Raw genomic sequence first — 21,525 nt, 5'->3', positions numbered from 1 at the left:
TTTCTCCAGCAAGTGCCAAAAAGTAAACAATCACCCTTTGAAACTTTGCCCATGCTTAATAAACAAATCAGCTTGACAATATATATATATATATAAGCAAATATATATATATATATATATATATATATATATATATATATATATATATATATATATATATAAGCAATACAAAAATAGACACACGTGCAAATTTGTAAATTTTTAGGGCTGCCCCTTTTAAGTTGGAAATCTGAGTCAGTTGGAGACCTTAACTTTCATGACACTTTTCACTATAAGGCTCTGTGATAACATTATCTTCTCTCTTCTGTTTTAGCATGGTGAATTCACGGCTCACACCAATTTAAAACAACATAACAACTAAACACATTCTCTGGTTTTTGTTTGATATTTAGTGTCGGCAGAAAAACGTTGCACATTTGTGATCCGTGGTTAGTGCCATTAGCTTGTTTACTGTATAACATGAATGCTGTTGCACTGAACGTTCAACTGAGCTCCATTCAAAGTTTAAAACTATATGGAAAAAAAAAAGCCAAATCTGATTTGTTTGATATAATTTGGAGTTGGGTACCACCCTACAAATTATGTCTTTTTGTCTTTTTTTTCTTCTAATACTGTACCCTGGACAGCTCTTGGCTTTTCACTTCCTTTCTTTCTCTACTCTCTCACTCCAGCGCTCTACAGATACCCATCAATGCTGACCATGATGATCACTCTCTGATGAGGACATGAAAATAAACTACCCTGCCAGGACTAGAGGTAGTAACCCTACTTCTGACCAGCTGTTAGTATTAGATCTTTTGGGGGTTGGTGCTGGGGAGATTTTGGCGCCCCTCCTCTGAGTGGCACGGAAAATATGCTGCTGGTTATGAGGTTCACAAGGAGAGAATTTCGAACTAACAAAATCAAACTTTGACTTCTGAAGATTTTCTAACAAAACAAATTCAGCATTAAAATGTATTAAAGTAAGATCTGAAGATAGATCTTACTAAGGAAAACTTTTTTCAAGAGATCGTAGAACTTGCTAAAGGTTTGGCAGCATCTGGGGATGAGAATTTAACATTTAAAATCTCTGGAGCTAATGAAGCCTTTGTCTGTACAGTACCTATAATTGCCTGAATGCTGAGTTTTTACAACCACCGGCTTTAATTGGTTGACCTGCTCAGAACTGGTCAGAAATCCTCAAACAGTGGCAATTAACTAACCATCAAATTTAGTCAGGCATAAAAGACTGTGACTAATACTAATGTTATACCAATAAAATGAGCGTGAAGGATATATCAATATATCATATTGAATAGCTGCTGCTCACAGGGCACTGTAACCTTCAAGCTACGCCTCGTGCAGTCGACTCCGCGGAGCTGATAAAAGCGAATGCTGAGTACACAGCTGCACTTGTGCACCAAAGCCTGAAGGTGTGACAGACACAGGCAATAAAACTCCGCAAAGAATGGCAAGATGGTAGAAGCTGCTCTGTTCTCTCTCGCTCTCACTGTCAGAGAAATGACATTAATATGAGACAGAGGGAGACGGAGAGAGAGGGGGAAGTGCACCATATGGATTCAAGAGGAGGGAGGAAAGCTGACATAAGTCACCTGAGAGCTGTCGGGGTTCTCCCAGCACCCTCATCATCGTCATCACCATCAAGCTGTCTGTACCAACAAATGTGTGCTGAATGTGTGTGTGAACGAGGGTTTTCCCTTTTCTCCAATGTTGTATTCCAGCTGTGTGTTTAACCTTTCATACTTGGCCCTGCCATAGGTCTCCTCATCCAGGCAATCACATGACAGAGGCCAACGTCCTCCCAGCATCCTTGAGCGCCTGTGATGGGCACCCAGCCAGTGACTGATCGCTCGCTCGTTCCCGCTCGTCAGCACTTTCGCTCATCCCGCTCGTCATCAGTGCTTGGCGGTAATAAAACCAATGTCATCCTGCTCCTTGTGAAGTTCACATGGAGAGATAAGGGAAGAAAATCTGCCACCGGCGTTTTGTTCCAAATTAATTTCCCGCCTTCTTTGTGTACACCATTTTCCTAGGTGGCGTTTAGTGCTGACAGCGAGCTAATCTCATGTTTCTTCGCCTGATTTCAGCCTTCATTAGGAAAAATTGCTGCTTTCAAGTCAATTTCCATTTGACTTTTTACCGCCGTGTGTGTGTATATGTGTGTTTCTAAATGGAAATAATTGATCAGGTAAGATTGTTCTAGAGCAACAGGAGCACCTCTTTCGTTAATTAAAGCTGCATGTGGCTGCCGTAAACATTAGGGAAATGGGGCTGTATATCAGGCTTATTACCTGGACATGATCATCAGTGTGAGGACTTTGTCCGGGGAAATCTCTTACAGCACATCAAACAGAGGCTCTGCTGCAGCCAAGAGCACCTGGTCTGTCTACACTCTGCCATCCAGGAAAGAAAGTATGATGCTGAGATGTCCATTAAGCATGGGTGGTATCTATGAATAAGGGTGTACACTGTAAAATCTGACAAGTTGATTTTACTTTTTTTTTTTTAATGGAAACCATCTGCCTTTCAAAAGACGAGTAAATATAAATACTAGTATTAATTTATTTACTTCATAGTTAAATTTACACAACATTTATTTAAGTTTACTTAACCTTGAAAGTTGTTGGAACTTAAAAATATCAAGTTAAATAAACTAAATCTGTCTAGGTGTTAGCAACTTCACAAAACCAAGTTTACTATGACTGTATTCTACAAGCTGCCAACTAGTCAAACATATTTGTATATTCCTAAACATATATCCTTAAACAAAACAGAACTAGTAGAAATCCTATCACTGAAAAAATCTTCTCCGATGATCACGTTAAGTCAGACTAACTTGGTCTACTGAAGTTGCTAACACTTAGAAAGAACATGGCAATTTCACTTTAAGTTGCAACAACACAACAAAATTAAGTAAATGCAACTACATTTCTAGTAAACTGAACAATTAGATATGGAGTTGTCAGAAAGTTGATTTTTTTTGTAAGTAGAAAGACAGCAGTGCTCCACACATTCAAGACCGGACTGATGTACTGTTGAAAAAATAATTTATATGACTATAGGCTCATTAGATAACTCAATTTGGCCACCCTTCTTAGCAACCACATCCTTATGACAACAGATGGACTAGTTACAAGATGAAAAGGCTTTTCTTTGATAAAGCATGCAGTTAGACTCATGTACATCTACTTAATACAGCAAGATAGCAAGTTTACAATCTGTAAGACTTCCCCTCCTATTTATTTATTTTCTTTCTAAATGTAAATACTCATTTATGTGTTTGTTTTTTGTTTGTCTGTTTGTTTGATTTTTGGAAGTGTTGTTGTTGATACTTTTGCTTTTGTTGCTTTTTGCTGTCTGTTCTTTTTTTTGTTTCTTGCTTGTTTACTTGCTGGCATTTTGAAATAGCTTGATGGGTTGCATAAGGTGCAAATTATTGATGCAGTGTCTGATTTTCATTTGTACAAACCAACAGGTTCTGTGACGTAAAAGTCTTAGTTTCGGTAAAAGAGAGGAACATGAATTCAGAGGGTGTATGGTTATGTTTCCCTGCTTAATAAGGGAAAATAGGTGTAAGAATATTACCTTCTGTTGACACTTAGTGAGTGCATTGTGTATTGAGTAGACTGAAAATGGCAAGACAGCCTGCAGAATGAAGTGAGAGATAGCAGTCACACAGAATGGCAAACACTAACGGAAACGTTTTAGCAGCATCTGGCGGTAACTCAGCGCGGAGCTGAGACATTTTTATTTTTTAATCTCTCTGCTTACTTACTATTATATCAAAACAGGAAAGTTCCTTAAGTCTAGACAGTAATCCTATCTCCCAATGTCCCCTAACATTTCTTATCCAAATCCTTACGTGTGCAGTAGGCAGCAGTATGTTGGGCTAAGAGTGCCTGCGGAGATTATGAGGTGCAGGTGGGACAACAACGTTAAGAGGAGATAAGGGGAACTCATAAAATAGCAGCGTTTCATTTCCTAAAAACACAATGGGTGCCCGGGCTGCCTGACAGACTACTATCAGCTGGTGTGTAGAATCATAGCTCGGTTATCGTTTCTGTGAATGGAAAGGTAGACCAGCAGCACTGCATAGGCGGCTGTGGCTTGAATGTTGATGCAAACCTTTTTTCGTCGGAGGATATTGCAAAATTCTGCCCAATCAGTGGGCAATTCATTCCAAAAAAGCTAAAAATGTGGAAGAAGTACTCTATAAAGAAGTGCAGTTACTAGCCTACATCCCTTTGCTGACTTTAGAGCTTCTTTTACACCCCATCCATATTCTCTCCATGCACCTGACCTTCTGCTTTAGAAGCACAATTCACATTAATATTTCATATCACAAACACAGATACACATACACACATTTTGCCCGACAGCTCAGTGTTGGGAAGTCCCTACAGCAGAGCATATAGTGCAGCCTTGCTATTGTTTTACAGTGCATTCACACAAACAGACACGGCGCCTATAAAAAGTGCTAACCCCCCCTTTGGAATATTCTATTGTTTTACATCTTTGAGTCAATGTTGTTTTTCACACTGTACACTCAACATATAAAAGCACTAATAGATCTCAGAATGTCGGAAAGCGGAATAGAAAACAACTATGTTCTTCAGTTTCACAAGGGAATCAAATTGATTGATTTTTGCAATGTTTTCACTTCCATAGTGGTCATTTGCATTTAGCTGAACCTTTTTCTCCACTTCTTGAAATTACGTCAATGGCAATCTTTTGTGTCTATCAATAGCAGTAGTGGGTGGCATCAGCACATCTTGTGTGGTTAGTCCTCTGTCTTACACATTCATGCATAAGGGTTTGGTGTCCCCTATTCTTTATGGGGTAGATGGATAGGATAATGTTGGCCATCCAAATGGAGATTTTTCGAAGGCACACTCCAAACCAAGTGTTTCTTTCTTTTTCTTAATTTAATAGGAAATGTCGCTAAAATATGTCTTCAGTGTACTCAGTGATAGTAAATAAGTCCCTGAAGGAAAAATGTTGGGAACTGTATACGGTCCAGCCATATACTAGGTTTTAACCTAGTCTTGTTATTTGATGACTTGTTTGATCGACAGATAGCACTAAACTCAAGTTGTGAACAAATTGCAAGAGTCCATGTGTTTCTATCTTTATAACGTAAATGGCAAATGTCACTGTGATAATACCAGAGGTGGCACCAAGTCAAACATGTGCAGGTCACAAGCAAATCTAGAGTCTTGATCTTCAAATTTCAAGCAATTACACTGATTTTTGAGCTGGAAACCATGTATACCGCTGTTCTCTTCATACTACCATGGTAACATGGACAACATAATCCTTGAATCCAAATGTTATTATTTTTGGACAATAGTCCCCTCCATGATAGATGCCTTGTGCATTGGCCTCTGCTGGTCTGCTATGTTGTAAGTTGCCAGGTTTGCAGATATTGCACTAAAAATCAATAAATCTTGTTTAAAAAAAACAAAATGTCCTTTTGAGCCATCTGTCTCAAGTCCAAGTCAAGTTTCAAGTTAGAAATACCACATTCAAGTCGAGTCCTTTATAACTGTTAGTAAAGAAAGTGTGTCGGCTTACATAAACACCATTGACGATGACACTAATAAAGAATCAATCTTCCCCCATGAAGGGTTTCATTGGGAAAGATTTCAACCACTACCCCACGAAACTCTTCTCTGAGGGTCAGTCAGAGTATGTGGATGCCTGTCATTATAAATTCAGCCCAAGCTCAAGCTCCTCCGAAAAGCTCTTATTTCGTGAGAAGCAATCTTAACTTCTTGTACAATATCTAACGAAATATGTATAATAAAAAATCTGCCAGATCTTACTATTACTCTTCCCTATAGACAGACACTGAGCAAGGTCCCTACAGGTTCCACCCCCTGAGCTGGCTGTTACCATTTTCACTTAGACAGAAGCTGAAAAAATGACCGGACCCCCACTTCCTCCTCTCCTCTTCCTCATCGATTGTCCACATGTCTGTGTCTCGCTGTCTCATGGCAGCAGAAGCTAAAGTGATGGAGACAAAAGGCGGTTTGGGTATTAATTCAGCGCTCACGTCTTCTTTCAGGATCCTTTCAGATGCAAAACGCCGGGCCGCGCATCGGGCAGAAGGGGACGCTGACAATTACAGCCTCACATTGAGCCACCGTTGGAGACTCACTCTTCAAACTGATTGACAAATGAAAGAGCTGAAATAGCTTCCATTTAAAACGGCCACTTGCCAGAATAGGGGGATCATCTCCAATATCTTGTCTCAAATGGGAAAGGGAAAAGATGAGCGTGCATGGGAAATTGAGCTCGCAATTCAGTACTTTACAAAGGCCATTTAGGCTACATGCACAGAATACCCAGTGGTATTGCAAAGGCTTTAAAGCTCAAATTCAATGGATCATCAAGATAAAGCGACTCTCTGAAGGGATCTGCATCCAAATGCTCCTGAAAACTTTTCATGCTGTGCTGACTAATTCACAGTGCACACACCGATGAACATAAATAAAAGATGCACACAAACGTATGCATTCCAAAAACATACTATTAACCAAAATGACTTTGGTCATAAGCAAAAGCCTACAAATATGTCTGGAAATGTCTACATGAGATTTCTAGGGAGACAAACAGAGATGTTCATTGTCCTGCCAAGCAACTAAGACTGATAGATTTCCAATCACAGGCATTGCTCAATTTGTCTGCTCTTCCCACAGCATGCCAGATCTACACAGCTGAGTGCAGCATCCAAATCGACAGTTTGTGGAGACCAGTGTCTGTTGAGTGGGAACCGACGCTGTTTCCTCCCTGTGTTGAATTTTACTATCCTTTTAAACTTCAATGTCGAATGCAAATATGACTGAATACAAGTACGCTGGAGTCATAGGAGCATAATGAAAATTATGCAAAAATGTGTAACACATGTTGAAAGCAAAGGTGTAGTGGGGGCAGAATTACAGTCTGAGTTAGATCAGTGTAATTTCGGTCTTTGGATTTTCCTTTCAGAAACAGAAATGAAAAAAAAAACAACAAATAGTTATTTGACTTTCATTTCAAAATCCCCAAAAGAAAAAGAACAAAGAGAATAAAAATGCCATTAATTTTCTTTTTCCCCAATCAAAAAAAAAAAAGATTTAAACAAAATAACAAGAAACCAACAATGAAAACCATTCATCTTTTCATTTTCTGAAATCTGAAGTTTTGGGTAAAAAATAAATTAAAAGACAGGTAAATAAATAAATACAACTTCCTGACATGTGACAGGAAGTATAAATAACACAAAAGACAATTGCTATGACTTTATTGTCTTTAAAGTGAAGTTAATATTGCTGTTTTGTTTTGCCCACTGAAAAGCTGTACTTTGGCAGCCTGAAGAGCAGCCCCTGCAATCTGGAGGCAGGAGAGGCTCCACAGTGATTTGGCAAAATTGACTTAGTCGTACTGCTGCGTGCATGAGATGCAGGTAGCCAGAGTAGTCACAACACAAGTATAAATAACAAGTACTGTGTCTGAGAGCACAAACAGCTGCAGGGGACAGCCGTGTGCTGCTGTAGGAGCACAAACAGGTTCTTTAATGGAGAGAGGGACGTGAGGAGAAATTCATTTGTGAGATGACACTCTCCCACGGCCCCACAGCGCAAACCCCGTGAGAGGGATGTTGTGGCTCGGAGGATGGGGAGAGGTGGCGGAGGGGGTAGATATGTGTGAGTGTGTGAGGGGGGTGGGTGTGGGGCAGATTGAGGAATGGGGTGAAATGATGCAGAGGTGCTCGTGTCAGGGCTCTATGGAAATCAGTAAACTCTGCTGGGTGCACATCACACATAAATACATGCACGAACACACATGCACCAGCACACGCACACACACACACACACACACACACACACACACACACACACAGAGAGAGCTCAGGGAAGGAAGAGGTGTGAAGGAGTTGCATGCTGGAAAAATAAGCAACCATTCTGTTATTGTATCATCTGCTCTTTCATTGCCTTGTATTTGATTTAAAAGCAGTGACACAGGATAGGAAGTAAGTTCAGAGTGTATTTTTTGTCACATTCAAGTGTGTCCCATCAAGTTTTTCTCAATAAAATCATTAAAAATACTGACGATACAAATATTCACGAGAACGAAACTTCCTATTTTCGCTTGCAGGATGTTCTGAATTAAATTAAGAAATGCCTAACTTTTAGTAAGAATGCCTAAGAGGTTGTAAATGTGTAGGTGGTAATAATTACCAAATAAGTCAGCACATTTTTTGATGACTTTACAGCTTCAGCCATTTCTGTTGATCTTGCTTAAACTGTCGGCAATGACTTGCACACTTGTGGCCTCAAAGCATCTGATATTATCATTTTTTTGAGTCTAATTCTAATTACAGTTCAGCTTGATGTATCTCTCTCTTTTTTATTTATTTATTTTTTAATGAGTGGCATCTTTTGGACCCTTACAGAAAGCCCGACATGTCCAAAATCACAATTACATCCTAATTTCTCTTGGACTAACTTTGTTACAGAGTCAGCCTAAACAGTTATGAGCTGAAGTTCAAGGTGAAGTCACACTGGATGCATGCAAGGTGTTGCCGAAGGTGTGGAATAAAGAAATAGCACACTCAAGCTAAGGACATCAAATTTAAAGCCTTAGAGCAAAATATGAAAGAAAAAAGAGATAAATAAAAATAGCTGGCTGTGTACAAAGACACCTCTGACACACACAAACACACACCTCCATGACAAAAGAGAAAAGCCCAGAAAACAAAAAAGGAGGTGAATTATAATAAAACAAATGCCCAAACCTCCTGGAGCAGATTTTTCATCATTAAATGATGGCCTGAGGGCAGAGGGAGTGTGATGAGGAAACACTGGCTCGTGCCCTGCTCTGTAATTAAATGGTGGCCGGATGGAGTGAGAGGCAGAGAGATGATAAGCACTGGGCTCTGTGCCCCAGGATAGAGGAATATTGTCAGATGCTTCAAAAAATGCGCTTATCTGCGAGCAAAGCCGCTTTTTTAAAAAAAAAAAACAAAAACAAAAAAAAACCAAATGGCAGACAGATTGCCACTTTTTTGGAATCACTGCAGCCTCTCTCGAAAACAGAAATGGCAAAAATCTTAAGGAAGTGTCTACATTAATAAAACATACAACAGCACAACACACAGAGGAAAAAATGTGTCATAACTGAAAATAAATATAAATTAGACTACACCTAAAATTGGGATTTAAGATAAGCAGATGGTGGAACAGTTCTGGGCTTCAAAATTTTGGTTCATTTGAAAAATGGGCAGGCCATGAGCCAGGCTGCTATCAGTGCTATAAGTAGACAAAATTCCTCCAACAAACTATCCAACAAGAGAAAACAGAAAATTACTTCAATGGGACCTGGAAGTAAGACATTCTGATACTGTATCAGATCTTTAGTGTGCACACCAGTTGACATTGTCAACATTGTCAACATCGTCCACATTCAGTCATTAAGACACACAAGAGGTTTCCTGACATTTGATTTAAGCCTTGTCCGCAAAAGCCCCAATAATGAGTTTAGTTCCAGTGTAAACAATTGCATCAACACGTCTTGTTTTGATTCCATTAAACACAAAAGCAAACATTTCGCTCCCTGAACACAAATACTACCATATTTCATACTTAACGGTGTTGAAGCAGATCAAACCACACACAGCAAACAGCACCCTCTTGAATGCACAAAAGAACAAACGATTATAGTGCAGGGAAAGAAAGCAAAAAGGAAAGTAATGCATGGAGTGACAACTGGGATAAGCACATGTGCAATTTCAACTGACAAGACGAAGATTGGTTCGCTTTGAGAAATCAGTATGGACAGCATTCAGGGAAAGGGCCCAGTCTGTTGGGTTTTTTTTTTTTTTTTTTGACAAAGCTTTTTAATATGTCTTAATGGAATGAATGGTGTCACTAAATTGTATCGTTCTCCAAAAAAAAAACAGTCTGTCACAAGAATTTCATTATATGAAATGCCAAGCCTTCAATCCTTTTCCTACTTCAATAATGGCAGAATCTCCCTTGAGAGAGAAGACTAAAACACGGCGGTGAAATGTGGATTTTTCACCTAAATACAATTACTGGGCATTTTGCAAAGTGCCGTTTAAAGCAATCAGGAATCGCTCTTGAAAGTTGGCAAGGAGAGAAAAATACTTTGTTTTTAATGTCTGTATATTTTATTGTGACTTTTTCATTGGTAAAAAGCTTTTGTCTGCCCTTTGCCAAGCAAAGATTGTTGTATCACTGCCAGTCAGGCTTCGAATCCTCTCCATAGGGATTGAAGATGAGTACAGTCATCCCTGAAAAATGGCTGTGACTCCGTGGACTCGTGCGACTGATGCCAAAGTAGACTGCTTCATTTTTCTGGCTTTAGCTTCAAATTAGATCAGACATCAGAAACGACCTTCAGATATCAGCAAAGCCAATATGCTGACTAGGATGCATGAGAGAAAAAGGCCAGTGATCAAGATTTATGGAGTGAGGCTGCACTGTGTGTCAAGAGTGATACGTGTCTCATCAACGGTGAAATGAAATGTCAAATTAGTTTGTGCGAGGGCGTGCATGCGTTTTAGCTCGCCTGCAAGAATGCTCTAATGGTTGTTTGTACACAAGATTGAGAGACAAAGAGACAAAGAATTCGCCTTCAAATGAGACCCAAAGTGAGAGAATGAAAGGGTAGGCGGGAGTGTCAAATAGGGTGCTTATAGTGCAGAACACTAATAAGGAGAGCGTCAGCAGGACGGCCGCAGCAGATCCATTCTCCTCCGGGCTCCATCTTGGCAGTACCTGTTATAAACTTCCTCTGCCGTCTTGCACAATTGCTTCTGTAATTTAAAAAGGTCAGCATGGCTCTTGTGTAATTCAATACTCTCATGGTGCTGTATTAACCACATATTTAATCACCCTCAGGGTGGTGTGCAAACTGAATACTAAATGTAAAGGGAAGACGTAGAACCCGCAGTACAACAGCAGGCCCTGCTCTCCCGCCTGATATATGACTCACAGTATGTAGAAGAAGGAACACTTTATCCATGCATATATGACTCTGTGTTTCCTCTTGAGTTGAAAATAACATCAAGAAAATGGCATGTTTTAAAGAAGGAGTTCATCTGCGAGCATGGAGTTAAATTGCATGGTTGGTAAAAAAAAAAAAAAAGTTGTTTGCACAAAGGAAGGATGAGTAAATTTAATTTGTCTGAGTTGCAGTGTGGATGTGGAAGATGCAATACTGTGTGTTATGGAGTTTGGTTGTCTCGGCAATCAAATTAAAGGGCAGGTTCACCAATAAAAAGCCATCAGTGGTATGAAGTAAACTTAATTCTGTATCATGAGAGATACAGCAGAGAGCTGTATTTATTGCTGGTTTCCTATATATTTATGCTGTAAAAGACAAAATATTTCTACAAACACTGTTGAGATATATACCAGTATTAACCCAATGATCAGAAAAAAAAGGCAAATTCTTCAAGCAAAACTGAAGCTTAAAGTCAAAAAAAGAAATCACATTGCTGTATCTATCAACCCCCGCAACTTGAAAAATACCACTTGTTGCACTAAGGCTGGTAGAGCATATGGGAAATTGATGATACTTCACCAGAGAAAACCAATCACCAGGTAAATTACAGTGAGCAGAAAGCCACTTTATAATCTTTAAACAGAAGTCTCACACATGGGAGTCAATATGCCGTACATATGCCATGCTTAGCTGAGCAGACCATAATGGCTGAGAACGCAGCGTAAAGTAACACCGAAGAGAAAAGATGAATGAATGTGCCTTCTCTGTAGAAATTGGAGAAATACCAGCCACTTCTTGCATGTCCCTCTTTCAAACATGCCTTACTAAAGACAGTAAATAACGAAGACATTCTACATTCAATATTTAAACTAAAAAATGTTGAAAATGCAAACTCCAAAATTGCAAATTTATACCCTGTTAACTTGTGTCAGGAAAAGTGGGTTGTGTATTGCCTGTATTGTGAAATGATTTATTGCAAATAAACTACTTTAGTGTCACTACACAAAATTTCACAGAACACCCAAAATTGACCCAGTTTTGATCGATATATGGGCTAACAGTACACAGTACAAAAGGATTGTTTTGACCCTGAGTAAGCACTTTTGTTTTGGTTATTTACCCCAAAGAATTGATATTTATTTTGACACAGTGTTGGACACAACAAGCTCAGTAAGTTTTACCTTAAAACTCAAAAAATGTGTGTAAAAATGGATGTAAAAAGTGATGTGCATGCAAATGATACACATTAACATATTAGTCAACAAACTGAGCAACTACTGCCAGTGAGTCCAAAAAGAGCTACAGTAGATTATGATGGTTTGCAACCATAGCATATTTTACTTAGGGGAAATAGCTCAAAAGTTGATTTTTTAAAATTATTATAACATTAACAGCCCATTGTCTTAGGTACTGATATTTGTTTGCACACATGCTAAAATATGCCATAATACATATAATATTGCCTGGTTACAAAAGCCAGTACTGATGTTAATTTGCATGAACCTGCTGAATCTTTAACTAGACAAGAACGTAAATACTGGAAAATTCTGCAAAACCCACAATTACGTTCAATGACAAAGTTTTCTAAATGCATGCCTTTCACAATATGGGCATAGAAACTACAGCATGGTTGACTTAAGAGAAAGACTGTACCTACTGCAAACAAACTGTGTTTACAGTATTGTCAAGATAAACGATGAAAACACTTGGTTAAAGTCAGGGAAAGGTGTAGGTTCATCAAAAGGAACTCATTAATTGGAGAGCTGTGAAAATACGCAACACCTGTTCCTGCATTGGCACTGAATGTTGGCACTGGATGTAAATTATAAGGTATATAATTGCCAAAGATGAATGTAATTACTGGCACACTGGGCTGATATCCTCCCACAATCTCAAACTTACGTTTCAGTGTGACAGCGCACACAGGAAACTGGCTCATTACACAGGATACTGGCTCATTACTCATGAGCCTGAGAGGGTTAACAAAGTGCCTCAGAAAACCCAGAGGGTGAAAATACCTTTAAAAAAGCAAACAGGGAGTCATTGCTTTTGGGAACGGCTGGTATTTACTTTAAGGCAAGAAGATTAAAAGAGCTGTCAGTCAGCAAGTATGCAAAGAATTAAAATCAAAGCAAAGCGTTGACATTTCTCTCTCATTGAGAGACAATGGGAGGAAGACGCAGGGTCCTGGCGGAATTCGACTTCCCCGCATCTAGATGTTTATGATTTTTTTTTTACCACCTAGAATCCGTGACTTAGATCTGACATCCTTCTCTGGTTTAGATGAATTGTCACTGAAGCTGAATGCCTTGCTCAAGGCATCAAGCGCCTTACATAACAAAGAATATCTATTTTCAAATCTTTGTTCCCAACTCCAATACGCTTATATACGTCATTCTGCACTTACAATTCTTTTGGGTATCACCTATTATCTTTACAGCTATAACTAGAACAGAATATAACTGAGAGGAGATACAGATAAGAAAAGCCCTTGGTTATAGCGCTCTGATGTCGTCAGAGTGTTAAGCAGAATTCACTATGAGCTGAATTCAATCCTTATATAGCTCTGCCAGTCAGAAATCCTGCTCCAAGGGTGTGATTGAAAGTGTTTTTACCAAGGTAGTGAACCCTCACCTGTGCTCGCATGCGCACACACACACACACACACACACACACACACACACACACACACACACACACACACACGTGCGCGCACTACCACACACACCATTAAATCAGAGCAGAGTGAGCCACATACTGCCCTCTGCTTGACAAGTAAATTGCTTCCTAGATCATGCTGGCGTAAGAAAATACAGAGAGAAAGAAGATAGTGGCATGGACATGGTAACAGAAAATGAATGAGAGGTGAGAGGCAATAGAAAGAAGCGAAGGAGCCAGAGTAAGTAGACAGAAAGCAGCAAGTGTGAAATACCCCGCTAAGCAGGACTGCATCGACCTGTCGTCCTGTCTGATGAGAACTGGGCATAAAAGACGAGAAATCAACACGGTGTTACTGTGATGACTGTCAGGTGTGGTGACAATAAAGACCTATAGGTGATTCTCTTATTTCCAACAGGGAGACGTTTCAATAACATGATGTGCTTGTAAATAAGAGACAAAACTTCGCGAAAAGTCTAATCGAGCCATGTAAAAACAAGCCCATCTAAACTATAAAAGACAGAGCCCAATGCAACTTTTTTTTCCCATTTTACCTCTGACTCCAAAACATGGTTTGCTTTTTCTGAACTTGAGATGCATCTTAAAATCAAAGTTGACCTTGTAAACTTTTGTGAGAAACCACAAAGAGTGTCAACAATACTTTCTTTACTCAAACCAAGCCCAAAACTCTCTCAACATCCATTCAGAACTCTCCTCAGGTTCGGCAGCTTTAAAGGAGTTCAGTCCAATGTCTGCAGCACTAGAAACACACAGATGTTCTAGCAACATTCACAAAATTGATGAGTAAGTATGTTCACATAAACTTTCATAGCACCACTTGCCTTTTCTTTAATTCTGTTTCTTCTTCAGATTCACCTCTACATCGATGTTTCACCTCCACAATTCCAACCAAGATCAAGAAAAATGCTTCAGAGAGCAAGACTTGGATTATACCATAAAGGGAAGCTTTTAAAGCTCCCAAATCAGTGTCATACACACAATTTTGGGGAGCTGGACAGACATGTTTGGGTAGGTACCATCTCAAGGAATTTTAATGTATAGGATGCTTAAACAAAAGTGTAAAGACAGCTGAGGGTTGGAAACCAGTTCTATACATACTGACAAAAATGATTGGATTTCTACCAGCACACTCAGGTCACAGACTGCTCACAGTAGATTTTCACAATCTGAAACAGTTTCATACTCATTCTCACCAAGTAACAAATGTCCCAAATGCACTCTGTTTATCCTGTTCTTTATACCTTTATCAGAATAGTCTGGAGCCTGCCTTAGCACACACACAATGCATGTTGACATAGGACAGATATCTTCCAGCCAATCAGACAGCAGAAAGCTGTTTCAATCATTGTACTGCATACCAAGACAAGTGCTTCCTGAGACAGGTGAGCTGTCTACAAAAATCCACTGTTACAGGGGAACACTACCTAAAGTAAGAATTCTGATGTTTTGTTTCCATGGAAGATGTAATCAATATTTGTGAACACAAGCTACTCTCTTTCAAAGCCAGAAACTAGAGGAGTAAGTTTCAAACTTGTGATGTCATTGGGTTATCTTTGCCTCTGGGGTATCTCGCTTCTGCTTGCTTTGTTTGACAAAGCACTTTGTGAACTCTGTTTTTGAGGTGCTATATAAATAAAGTTATTATTATAGGGTGTATGGTCTTGAGCTGATTTTGTGGAGCCACTGTGTTTGTATAAATAAGCTTTATTCTGTTGTTTTGTTCTCAGTTCTGAAACAGAAAATGTTCCCATATACTCAGATCTTTCACCTGGATGCTCTCAGTGTCATCTAACATTTGTCACAATTCATTTCCTATGGAGCAGCTCTGGACTTCATACCCTGTGACATCACAAATTTCAGTTTAAGCACGCTAACTTTTCGAGATTCGTTCATTTTTACTATTATTTTTGAACTGCCTTAGACTACAGAAATAACATGAATTTCCAAAATGGGCTTCGTTCCTCTTTAAAGACTGTATTAGACTTCATATAAAAGCATATGTGAGGTAAAAACAGAGTTGCTCCGATGCCAAATGACTGATGTAACTCCTTACACTATAAGGTTTACAGTTACATAATGATGATAAACCATTAAAGCTACAGCAAAGTGTCAAGCACATGAGAGTCAGACAGTCACAGACTGACAGACAAACCATGACGATGGAGCCAGACAATGAAGTATTCATCACTGATGACAACACATGCCGGTGCAGAGAAATATGATAAGTCTTACCTGGGACTATAGGAACGTCCTGGCCCTGGGCCAGCCTGAGCAGAACCATTATGAGGAGGGGCGTGGCCCCAGACCATGTGCCATGCATTATGATGTTCACTGTCCTGGCATCACTGGACGTCTATCTGGGGAAAAAGATAAACATAAAACAGTTAAAGAAGAATTTCACTGCTGGAAAGATGACCTTTTAATAAAACCACAGATGTTAATGCAGGAGAAAGACTTAATTGCTTTTAAAAGTGGTGCTACTTGACCAGAGAAATTAGCGAAAAAGTAAACTTTTGCTTAAGAGGTAAATAGGCTACGACTACCAGAATGCAGCGCACTGCATTAGATCAATAAACGTTTCTGCTGATGGGTGCCACAATGTGAACTCATATGTGTGAAACAATTGTGGCGGGCCGGCAAGAAAGGATCTCTTATTACAGTAAAACAGTGAGTTTAAACATGTTTCTGACAACATTTGAGGCGAGAAATGGGCAACGCAGTAACAAAATCTTAGTTTATATTTCATCAGCGCTGCTTAGTTTTAATGTTTGATCTCAGTATTTTCTGCCTGTTTTCACTGTGCACCAAGCAGAATGGTGCCCACTTCCTGTTCATAAACTCTCTCTATTACAGCTAAACAGGGCACTAAAAAGTGTTTCTAAAACATTTGAGGTGAGAAATAAGCAGTGCAGCAACACAATCTTGATCTATAAATTCGATCGGCACTGCCTAGAGACAAAGAAAGGGGAGGGTCTGTCTAGTGATCTGCTACTATACTTTTTGTTTCCATGGTGGCGGCGTGGATGGGAGGTTATACAAAAATGCAGAAACAGATAGAAATAGATGGAGGGAAGTTTGCCCATACCACCCACACTGATTTGGTACAAAGCTGTTAAAAATCGGGAAAGTATCCCTTTAAAGATTGTTGCTTAGATATCTCTGTCTTAACTAGGCTGAAAAAAGAAAACTTGCTATTCAATTTGATGCGCAAATTACAATAAAATGCCAGAGTGCAGGAGAACACAACAATTATTACAACAGCATGACCACAAAACATAAAACAGCCTTTTTCTAATGGCATTTTTAAAGCATTAGTAAAGACGAAGGAACTTTTATGACAAACAATAAACAACATAAAGGAACTCGATAGAGAACTGAACTCCTTTACATTGCAGTTGAATCCATAATTTATAATCCTGAGAGAGTTCAGTCTCAGAATGTTAAAAGACTGCAAATCGACCCTCTCTGCTGCTAAATTCTCACTCAGTGTCTCCTCTTGCACTCACACAACAAAATGCCTCTGTGTCAAACTGATTTCAGACAGGTGAGACAAGAGTGTCCGAGTTTAGTGGTGTGTGCGAGACAATGCCGCTGCGCTAACATCACCAGTGCGCGGTGACAGGGACCGTCTGCAGCATGGAAATAAATCGGAGGATTCTCCGGATCAGCCATCTGTGGAACAACCTGTTCACCCTTGTTTGATTACATCCAGCGGGGCCAGGATACCTCAGCTGCTCCGTCTCCCGCTCTTCTCCATATCTCTCTCTCTCTTTCACACTCTCCTCTCTCTGCGCTGTTATGCACTATGATTTTCTCTTTGCAGCCCTTTTTCCCAGGCATGACATACTCCTCGAATTGGATATGCTTCAAATAAAATATGATGGACTTGCTTTATCATAAATTTCAAGGCGCTACAGTGGTGACCGAGTCTCTTCAGGCCTAGCATCTTTTGAGATGATGAAGAGCATAAACATCGCCTCTCTACAGCAAAAAGGTGTGTGAGAGTGAAAAAACAATGCTTACAATGTAAAGCTATCGATGCTCAGAAAGGTTTCACACTCTTAGTAAGAAATGTTATGTGTTATACAGTATGTGTCCTTGAGGAAAAAAACATTAAATGACAATAAGCAAAATACTTCAACAAGAAAAAAGGAACCTGAAAATAAGTATTTTTAAAAATCATTAAAAAAAGACAGAAAAAATCACCTTACAAATGGTTCAAAATAATCTAATATCTAATAGTAGGATTTATAAATATAGTTTCCTGGTCATTTTTCTCCTGGTCATTACCTGAATATTAGAAAGAAAAAAGGGTAAAGTAAAAAACAAAAACACACAAGGAAATGACCTAAAAAAAAGTGATATATAGAGAGAGAATTAAACCTTTCTGCTCAGGTTTCATAGGTTTAAATACTTGTGAAAGGCGTCTGAATGCAGCACACAAGAAACAGATGTCCTTCAAGGTTTCAAAGGGTTAATTCATGCAACACCAAATGGACTATTTGCTACTCATTACTGGCAGCTTCTTCTTTTCATGCCATCCTTTTCTTCCTGTCTCGCTCTTACTCTCCTTTCTGTAATAGGTTTGCAGTAGAAAGAAGTCACAAGCACACCAATTTGCTCTTATAGCTTTTTCTCCAATCTTATCTTCGGGTACTCACTGAACACTTTTGCACTTCCTTTATATGCATTTCCTGTCCTCAGAATTAGAAGAGTCTCTGAAAAGGACTGTCTCTCAGATCTCAATCATCAGGGAGCTCATTGTTGCGGCGTGCGTTATCGTCACTTCTCATTCCTCCAGTGTCATAGCCGAGCCAAAGAATTATGTGTTGTATTTGCACAATTGCTCCATTTGCATGTGATGATGACAAGCGTATTCCCAGCTAAATGTCCGATAAAGAAGTCCCCGTGGTTAGACAGAGAGATTGCGGCGCTTTCACTCTACCCGGCCACCTGAACCAGTAGCACACCAGTATCCTGGAGGAGCAGCGCACTATGTCCCCCCCTATTTTTCTTGATAATTGTGTCAGATAAACACTGCATCATCCTCTTGCAGGCAATCTAATAAATACCCAATTACCAGTCAGGAGATGGCTGTGACAAGTGGTCGCTAGGGGTCTTTGGTTCAGGAATGCGAATACACAACATGAAGACGGCCACCTTGACCCAGAAGCAAGCGGTGGGGAGCTGGACTCGTAATTCAACTCATCACCCCGTTCCGTTTGATTAATGAATAGACGGGTTAGAGATAGAGGAAGATTTATTCGAGCCCTCCTCTCTAGAAACCACAAACATGTATGTGAAGATGCATCACAGTGCAATCAATGACTATTTCTTTGTACTCATTAATACGCCCGCTTCCATCAAAGGAAATGAGTGTGTTTTACAAGGCTTGTTTCAGTGGCTTCCTCTGCGTTCACTACCAATTCAGCTCGAGAGGAATGAAAGGCCCTTATTGTCTCTCTTCATCTGACTCAATGACTGCTGAATGGATTGAAGCCAATTAATCAGGCAGTGACAAGAAGCACTGCTGCTGGCTCAGTGACCAACTCCCACAAAAGACAGGAACCATCAGCAGAACAGTCACTGCCCACAAATTGATTTTTCGATGCCTACTAAACCGAGGCGATGTCATTCAAAACCTGCGGTTTCTTCGTTGTGACACTTCTACAAGACTCGAGCACTTAAACTCAGCAGAGATCAGACAATGGTGGATAACACTGTAACCACGGATGAGCAAATGCAGAACTTTTCCCATTCATCTCGCAAATGACACAAGTTCCCTGAAGCACTAATGAGATGCTCCTGCGCAGTATCTTTGGACCCAGACAAGACGCAGGTGAAATGTTTAAAAAGAGCAGGTAACTTAAGGGGAAGCTAGTCGGAGGCCTCTGAGAATAAGAATGAACTTCATATTACCTCTGACTGGGACCTCTACCCCTGACTGCTTAATCTGTTTCTCTTTCATCTGCTGCTTTTGTGCTTCTGAGGCACTCTGCTCATTCTCACTCTGACAATCCAGAGGAGAGCCACAGGAGGATGCTGAAGAATGAGGATGCAGCAAAGTAGACAAGAAAACAAAAATACTGAGCACAAACATTCTAAAGAACATACTAAAGTTCCAACTTTATGAGGTCTATATGTGCATTCTAGTATAATCCAACAGCTCTGCCATGAAGTCCACTTTAATGGTGCCCATAATGTCGATGGGTAGTGGTGGTGGTGTGCTGCACTATATTTAGAGGTGTTTCTAATATTCTCTATGTATGGGGGGGAAATTAGAAACACCTATCAATATAATGTTTGTCAATTAAGTACAATCCCTTCCATCTTGATCAATGTATCAGTTCTTTGATCAACAATCTAATATCATTGATACAAAGAAAAAACATTGATCCATAGCATCATCTTTGCCTTTACTTTGAAATTCGGTTTCACCGTCAAACAGTGCCTGACAAATAATGGCAAGCAGCAAAAAAAAAGACCATTAGGACAACATCATTTACTCCATAATAATTCAGCAGCATGGAAATATAACATCATTCAAGACATACCTCCCTAACTGGGCATCTCACTCCAGTATCATCTTGCCAAAAACTAAAACCAGTTTAAACCAATGGTGAGCAGGGTTGGACTGAGAACAAAAGTCGGCCCTGGCATTTTTACTAAAATGTGTTCACTAAATAAAGGCCAACACAGCACAGACATACATTCACCAGTATTTTCACATTTTGCTGGCGACGCTTCGCTAGCTACACGTCTCGGTGTGATCGGCCCCATAAAATATATTTTAAACAGTTTACAGCGCAGATACACTCAAAGGGAGATTCAGATTTTCTCCACTTCCTGCTTGACCTCTGACATTATATGATGGACCGATCCACATGAAGCTGTGGGGGGAGCTAATAATGGTCGGTACCGATGCACCTGCCTTACATAGATAGGTTATTTACATTTTTGAGGCCGTTTAACCCCCTAATCAGATGAGCTGTCCCAGCATCAAGCGCTGCCAGCAAATCTTTCCTTGTTTTTTTTTGGTTTTTTTCTCCCTACAATTTTTTTCAACATTGCTGGTGGCGGCCTGCAGCCCATAAGGTGGATTGGCCCAGCTAGTATTCGCCAGAATTGCTAGAGTTGTCCCGAATACATCCATGAGTTGTCTGAGCCTGAAAAAATGTAAATTATACATGTAATCTTTCAAGATATGTACTGTATAGAGGAAAGTCTGCTGGTCACTAGGCTAATTTGTGCACGCTAATAATGGGTGAACAGAAAAAAACAACTGTTTTGTCTATGAACCTTGACAGTTATTGTTGAGCCAAACTTGTGTTAAAAGATATTTTTGTTAGTTCATGTTTCATGGAAGAAGCCAGATAGCCCTGAAGTTTAAAGAAAAAAGATCATGGTTTAAGTTAAAATTAAAATATTTCTTCCATGAGGGATTTCTGGCAGAAACCTTGATAATAAACATATGATCAATTTTCACATCTCTTCTAAAGTCAACAAAAACTGAACATTATAAAAATTGTAAGGGTAGAATTTATGGCAGACCTAGTGTATTGAGTTACATTTCATTGTATAGGTATACCAACTAAATTGGCCACTGTGTGTATGCTTCACTGACGTGGATACTAAGTTTTCCTTTTCACTTATGACCATTTGAATAATAAAGTAGAAAACATCTCTTGTGTAATAAATAAAAAAAAAAAATCAGAAGATGCATGTTTTAGCCATCTTATTTTCTTTTGTATTCTCATTTTTTCCAAGAAATGTGGTGGAGTTAGATGAGTTCAATCCGCCTTGTATAAACCAAACGTAATATGAGACTACAAT

The 21,525-nt window shown here is 39.5% G+C and overlaps 1 protein-coding gene across 1 annotated transcript in view; it reads right to left on the bottom strand.

Annotated features, from left to right (window-relative positions):
* robo1 (roundabout, axon guidance receptor, homolog 1 (Drosophila)) overlaps window positions 1–16,012 on the bottom strand; it is a 289,841-nt gene extending 273,829 nt beyond the window's left edge. Inside the window, exon 1 of the mRNA XM_042486206.1 lies at window positions 15,925–16,012. Coding sequence (XP_042342140.1) covers window positions 15,925–16,012 — 88 coding nt within the window. The remainder of the gene's footprint in view (window positions 1–15,924) is intronic.
* Between the last annotated feature and the right edge of the window lie 5,513 nt (window positions 16,013–21,525).

The sequence above is a fragment of the Plectropomus leopardus genome, chromosome 5 (assembly GCF_008729295.1).
Source record: "Plectropomus leopardus isolate mb chromosome 5, YSFRI_Pleo_2.0, whole genome shotgun sequence".
Classification (NCBI taxonomy): Eukaryota; Metazoa; Chordata; class Actinopteri; order Perciformes; family Serranidae; genus Plectropomus; species Plectropomus leopardus.
The sequence above is the reverse complement of the archived record's forward strand: the minus strand, read 5'-3'. Positions and strand labels throughout refer to the sequence as shown.